The 7,267-nt window shown below is 48.6% G+C and overlaps 1 protein-coding gene across 1 annotated transcript; it reads left to right on the top strand.

Moving 5' to 3' along the window:
• Nucleotides 1-461: 461 nt before the first annotated feature.
• On the top strand, nucleotides 462-3,544 carry LOC311010368 (voltage-dependent P/Q-type calcium channel subunit alpha-1A-like; the record flags this gene model as incomplete). Its single annotated transcript, XM_084040884.1, has 2 exons — nucleotides 462-700; nucleotides 1,911-3,544. Coding segments are annotated over 2 exons (968 nt in total), but the record flags the coding sequence as incomplete, so codon positions are not given.
• Between the last annotated feature and the right edge of the window lie 3,723 nt (nucleotides 3,545-7,267).

Raw genomic sequence — 7,267 nt, 5'->3', positions numbered from 1 at the left:
AAATCCTTCTGTTCAGAGATTATTGAGACACTGGGCACAATTCTGGATACCCTTAAATCAAGTTCTGGAGATAATTAAGAGGGATCCGTGCTTGTATTGAGCTCCGAGAGATATCCGAGTCAAGTCTCGGGCACAAAGAAGTCCTTGAACGTGGCGTTGCCTACTCCATCACTAATTGCCTGCTTCAGTAAAACGAATGCCGGCACGGCTCTAAATCCTCTTTATAATTGGAGAGCTCGGTAATCTGAAGGAGAGGACTTTCCTTCCCAGACTCCGTAGAGATGATGGATTTCTTTGCTCCACATGTAAATCCTGTTCAAATCTGGCACTATAACCCTGTGAGACAGTCCTGTCACCTTAACATATTGACAAGCAGAGACTGATCTAGATTTGCATGACCGGGGTAGTTCGACCCCGTGACCTGGTTTTTGCCAATGTAAACTGAGCCGTCTCCTTGCTAGGTCTGGGCACAGACCTCAGCACCACCACGCAGTCGGGCGACCTTCCACCCAAGGAGCGCGAGCGGGACCGAGGCCGGACCAAGGACCGCCGTCACCACCATCACCACCACCACCATCACGGCTCCATGGACAAGGAGCGCTACGGCCCCGACAGACACGACTACCCACACCGGCATCCCCAGGACCGCCACTGGTCCCGCTCGCCCAGCGAGGGGCCGGATGGACGAGGACACCGACAGGTGGGCTCCAAAAACGAATGCCAAGATTAGGGACAACTTCTTAGTACTGTCCAATTTTCTCTTTCCTGTTCTGTCTTCTTTATTTCCATACAGGCAGCTGATCTTATATAGAGCGTTTTTACCCACTTACAACCTTTTACACGTTGGATAAAATCCCTAATGCTGTGTTTACACCAAAGCGCATGTTGCTGGCACAAGTTTGACTGCAGGATCATGTGTATTTATTCACGTCACTCTCAATAGACGCTCCAGAGGGGAGGCGGGGCTTCCCACCACGTAGACGCCGACCAGGTCTCATGGCTGAAATCACCACTATTACTGCTTTGTACATGTTGAAGTCCCAGATCCACCAGAAACCCAAACGTCATCCTGTCTGGGTTCATGACATCATCCAGAGGTGCTCGGTGGATTTCACCAAGCTGGAGGTCTAGATAGTAGGCTGATAATAATGGCTGATAGGGTTTTGCGTCACACAAAAACCTCCCTCGAAAATTTCAAGTTGCGTGAATATGCAAATGAGGCGTATTCTGCACATTTTTCTTTCCCGGCACAAATTTGCATATCTTCGCGTCTCTGCATTGACTTTGTATGCAATTGCACCGCACAACAGATTCCCTTTGCATTTGGTGTGACCACAGCATGATGGACTTCAGGATGTTTGTGGATCTAACAGCGCTGACAGTGATGCCTTAGATCAGACCTCAGTTCACTCACAGCAGGGTAGGCTTCCTTGGGTATCATCCAAAATACTTCCCAGATATCCGTGTACGTACATTATCTTATCATGAATTGACCCTTGACCTCCACCACAACAGTTCACACAAAGTCAAACACCTACTTATGGTTATCAATCTCTCTTTTTGTGTTGTGATTTTTTCTTTATCACTGTTTCTCTTCTCTGTCCATTTTTCTCCAACGTGACGTCTGGCTTCTTGGTGTCAATATTTTGCCTCATCACTATGTTTTTGAATGATTTTCAATGGTGTTTATCTCTATCTATCTATCTATCTATCTATCTATCTATCTATCTATCTATCTATCTATCTATCTATCTATCTATCTATCTATCTATTTATCTGTCTGTCTGTCGGTCTCTCTCTCTTTATCTGTCTGTCTGTCTGTCTTTCTGTCTGTCTCTCTCTCTCTCTTTATCTGTCTGTCTGTCTTGTTGTGGTGCGTTTTGATTTGCCTTGTGTACATTTTGCTGTAGGGCAGTAGTTCGGTGAGCGGCAGCCCGGTCCCCTCCACCTCGGGGACCAGCACTCCGCGGAGAGGCCGTCGCCAGCTGCCCCAGACCCCCGCTGTTCCCCGTCCACATGTCACCTACTCCCCCACCGTCCGCAAGCCCAGCTACGGCCCCCCAGGGCCGGGCCGACTGCGCTCGCCCTCCCCCCGACACTTCTCCCCACCGGACCACGACAGAGGCTACCACAACCGACCGCCGTCACGCCAGGGTTCTCCCCACCATGGGGGCTCCTCGTCCCGACACGGTTCGCCGCGCTCCCCTAGGCACCAGTCGCCGCGCTCGCCCCTCCACGGCTCGCCCAGGTCGCCTCACCGAGGCCGCTGGAGCGGACCTCCGCCTGGGGACAGCCTGGAGGGCGACGGGCCCTTCTACGAGCGTGACTACGAGTACGAGCGGCACCACGAGCCCCCCGCCTACGAGCAAAGCCTCTCCCATGGCAACCCGCACCCACATGGGGGAAATCCACACCCACATCCACGTTCACCTCGGACTGCCCACCACGGGCCCCCTCCACCCCCTCACCCGCATCCACGTAGGGTACCCAATGGCTACCGCTCATCCTCACCTTCCCCACATCGGCGGGTGCCACTGGGAGCACCCCCCCATCCTCACCACCGCGCCCCCCATGCCCGAGGGCCACGCAAGGGCCTGCAAGAACCTTATAGTGAGACAGACGAGGATGACTGGTGCTAGCAACCACAGCGAGCGAGGGATACGGGCAGGAGAGGAGAAGAATAGCAGCCTCCGGTGCTCTGGCCTTGGATATGTAGACTTTTAATAAAGCAGAGGTGGTGAAAATGACGGGGGGGTCGGATGCCCTCCAAACCCTCTACCTTCATCCCTCGGACTCTAAATGAGAGGAAAGGGTGGAGGGGAGGAAGGTGGAGGTGCTGCAAATAGCCTTTTACAGATTTTGTCGAAGACTCAAATCAGTGACAGAGCAGCACGTGGATAACATTAAAAAGAGACAGCCAAGACATCAAGGCCCAGGCCCAGTTTACCTGCCTCTCTCAGTCTCAGAACTACACTTCCCAGAATTCTATACTTGACCAGCAAGGCCAGGCTGCAGGACGAAGAGAGAGGTGTGGAGACGGAAAGAAGCGAGGGAGGAGCATGTGAAATGGCCAGAGACGATGGCCCAAAAAAAGCACTTCTCTCAGACTGTTGGTTCGCTTCGTCAGATGTGTGCAATCTGTCGCTGGCCGTAATGTAAAAGCCTGAAAATGAGCTGGAACACAGAGTCCACCGCTTTGACTCTGCTCCTTTTAAAAGAAAAAGATAATTAAGAAAAAGCCAGGACCCCCTAACCCTTACATGCCAAGCTATGCCTCCAGAAAATCAAACTTGAACAATGAAGAACAAAATGAAACTTTACATGACAAACAATGAAAAGAAAAAAAGGGAGAACAACCACTTTGTCTAAAACCTTTTTCCTTTCCAAGGGACAGAACCAGGAAGCTCCGCCTATAATGCAAAAACCAGCCAATCACAGCGCTGGCTGATATTTGATGAGTTTTATCATCTCTGTTTACTGTTAAAAGACTCACTTAATGCTGGCGGGACTGGTGTGACATCACTTCCTGTCCGGCGGCGGTGGTGGTGGTAATGGAGGGGTGGGTGGGGGGGGGGGTGGGGGGTGGGGGGGTCAGGCACGCGTGGGCTCACTTCCTCTTCGAGTGTGCGTTCTTGGTGGGGGAGGGGTGGGCTCAGGTAACTAGACCAGACGGGAGTCGGACACTTCGTCAAGCCCCCTTCCTCCTCGGTTACAAGACCCGGTGTGAGGTGAGGGACGAACCTGACAGGAAATGACATCACACGTCGAATGGGGGCGGAGGAGAGGAAAGGAGGGATGGGAAAAAGACAAATTTCTTCAGAATTTCTTCTATCGATTACTTCTCCTTCTTGTTCTTCTTCAGACATTGGAGCTTGGTTCTTCTGTTGCATTCGCTCAGCCTCCTTTGATCTTTTTGGAGTCCGAAATTTGATGGAAACCTGCATGATTGATTAAATACATACTAGAGAGAAAACCTAACTGGTGTGGGTGGGACCTGGGGGGCTTTATAGGAAACTTTGAATTTAGGTTTACACAAGAAGTTCTCTTCTTTCAGACTCTCTCTCCCTCTCTTACATCTCAAATGTGATTTTCGTTCTGAACCGAAACGGGTTTTCACAGTCAGCTGTTTTGTTTTGTCTGCCGATTTAAAAAAGAAAAAAGAAAAAAAAGAAGCTAAGTTTCTATAAACCTGTCAGAAGACGAGGAAACGCTGCAGGATCACGATAAAGTTTCCTGTTGCACTTGAGAAAACACAAGAGGGAGAAAGAGCGGAAAAGAGAAGCGGACTTCTGCCACACTTGATTTCTTATTGTTAATGATGATAGTCTTATGAATAATGATATCAATGTCAATGCAAAATGACGATGACAATGATGATGATACTGATTGATGGAACTGTCGTTGTAGATTTGTTGTCATGCTGTTTGGAGTTTAAGTATGCTATGTCCTTCTTGTTTACATCCGTTCTGCACCCCCTCCCCCTCTGTTCAATGACGTTTACCGGGTTCCTGATGCCTTCTTGCAACATTTCGGGGCAACGATGGCTCGGGAACACTCACTTAGCAGCATTGCGTGTTGTAACGCAACTTCTTAACGATACAAAATCTCTCTTCAGAGCGGCGGAGGTAGCGGTCGGGGGGCTCCCGGTTACCTGACATGCAATGATTCATGGGGTCAGTACTCTTGCCAAGCCAACCCAAAGATCAAGAATTATGAGGAAGAGTTTGTCTGCATTTTTTTAAACTGCGGATGTTTCAGACAAGCTGAAGTTAAAGAATTCTTCCACTTGCAGCCAAAAACTACGAATCTCAACCCTTTTCCCTCCGGTCGGCTCTGTAGTTTTTGTCGGTTGCCGGCAGTGACAGCACAGTGTTGGTGGTACAGTGTCGGTGTCAGTATTAGGTGGTGTTGTTCTCTTTATTTGCCACCAGGGGGCAGTGATCAGCGCACATTATTCGCCCTGCCTTCCCCTCCTCTACAGGACAGCCTCCAGGCCACATGCTGTTTTCTAGACCTGGAGTGAAAACCTCCACTTAACCCCTCTTCTTATATCTTTGTATAAGAAGTCAGGAAACACGGATGTAGCCCGAGAGACGCCATATCTGTCCGTTTTGTCGGCCCCCGTCCTTCTGTTGACCTGTTTGTGCCAATGCTGACCCCTCCCCCTGTCCTCCGACCACCCTTCTCTCAGGTCTGGATAACCAGAGAACAGTCACCAAAACCACCAATCCAATCATATGAGGTCATAGCGAAGCTGAAACCTCCTCTGCCAAAACCTCCACCAACGTCTCGTTCTCATCTCTCTCTCTCTGTCTGTCCGTTTGCTTTGACATCCGCTCTTTCAGATTGCCAGAGAGCCGAAGACACAAAAAGGCAAAAAGAAACCGTTAATAATTTCATACTTATTGTAATGACGGAACAACAATTATTGAATATCAATAACTCTAGGACAAGATGATGAAGTATAGATAAATATAGATGATAAACTACATATAAGTCTAGATAGAAATACAGTAGATGTAGCCATAAATAGAAGAGTATAATTAGAGTTTCAAATATTTCTTTATTTTGCATACGCTCATGACGCGGTTGATGACCTAGCTACTCTCAAAACCTTGCGCTGTTTTTCTTCGCAGACGGTGAAGCCAGATAAGCAAACCCCCCCCCCCCCCCCCCCCCCCCCAGTCTACGTGTTTTGACTCTATGCAGACCTCATGAGCATCCCCCGTCGCGTCATTTCGGTGAGGGAAAAACGGCCACGCTGCGGTCCTGTACAACGGGAGGGAAATTGTTAAAGCTCACACAGTGAAACCCCCGCGCACCTTTGTCACGTTTTTTTTTCTGTCCTCTCCCGACATGTCTTGCCTCCAGGCGTAGCATGGAGCGTGGTGAAAATGGCGATAAAGGGGGTCTTTGTTCGTAGTGATCCGGCGGGAGTCGAGGGATGCTAACCCCCCTGAAACCCCTCTGCCCATACTTCCCATCGAGTGAGGCATGTGGTGAATCTTCCCCTAAAGCCCCTACAGAGCCACAGTGCCTTCTGTATCAGTCACCTTCACCACCCCCACACATTCTCCTCGCCCTCTCCTCCCCCCTTACTCTTTGTAGTAGTTGACCACTCTACGCCTTAAAAGTTGAGTCCTCCCACGCTAGCATAGAAACGGTGAGGCAACAGCCAAGAGGCTAGACTTGTGTCTGGAAATCCTCCAGTCTGGTCGACTAAAAGGAAAACACAAGTAAATAGCGTTGTGAATCAAGATTTTGAGGAAACCTATTTTGTCTTAGATTAAGGTTTGCCCTCGACGTATCACAAATTAGTATTCAAACGAGTCTGTAAAGTTTTGGTTTTCACGTATGTGTCGATAAAAAAGGTTAAATGTTTTTTTTTTTTTTTAATGTCCCAAAATACCCAGAAAATTCAGATCTGGAAGCCGGTCCAAACTGAGCAGATCTCGGTCCCCTACTTGTCCACATTTGGATGGAGGTTGGGAGGCCGGATTGGCCACAAAAACACAGGACTTTCACCCAGGAGACTGCTGTTCATGTTCCCATTCAAACTAAGTAGTTGTTTAAACATGACCAAGTACTTCTGTCGTCTTCTTTTTGTTTAAATTTCGTAATCAGGTCCAAGCCAAACAATGATGTGTTTTTTTTTACACCTAACCAATGAGTTTTGTTGCCTGAACCCAACTGTAGTTTCACAGCAGTTTTTGTTCTGTTTTAACGAGTGTTTATATATTTTTCCTAACTTTGGTAGTATGGGAATGTAAGACAGGGTCATACTAATGGCCATTATATATATATATATATCCAGTGTTAGATTTTAAGTTAAAAGAATCTTAACTCAAACCGATTTTTTGAAATTGCTAAAAAATCCAAACAGATCCACACTAGTTTGAAACCAAGCTTGACTAAAACGGCCACGGCTAACGAGCTAGCCCTCTTGACTTTGCCTTGGGCGTTGGGGTTTTGGGCATCCTTGTGTACCCAGAAGTGTCACGGGGGTCCAGCTTCAGGTGGTGTAGTGGAGAGGTTTACGGAGGTGCAAAGTGGTTTTGCTTACTTCTCAGGTCCCTCTAGAGTTGGTAGCTAGATATTTAGACAACAGTAGGGAAGAGTCGGCTACAAACCAAGCAGGCCTCGGATCGACTTATTGTATGGTTTAACCCCCCCAACCCACACACCCCTCTCTCTCCTTTCACTTACCTACATTAACACTCTCTGACCCCTCACCCCCAATCGGCGGAGAAAAACAACCCACCTCCAT

Source organism: Eutrigla gurnardus (genome assembly GCF_963514095.1).
Source record: "Eutrigla gurnardus genome assembly, contig: SCAFFOLD_263, whole genome shotgun sequence".
In the NCBI taxonomy this organism is placed as follows: Eukaryota; Metazoa; Chordata; class Actinopteri; order Perciformes; family Triglidae; genus Eutrigla; species Eutrigla gurnardus.
This window is presented reverse-complemented; position numbering and strand designations above follow the sequence as displayed.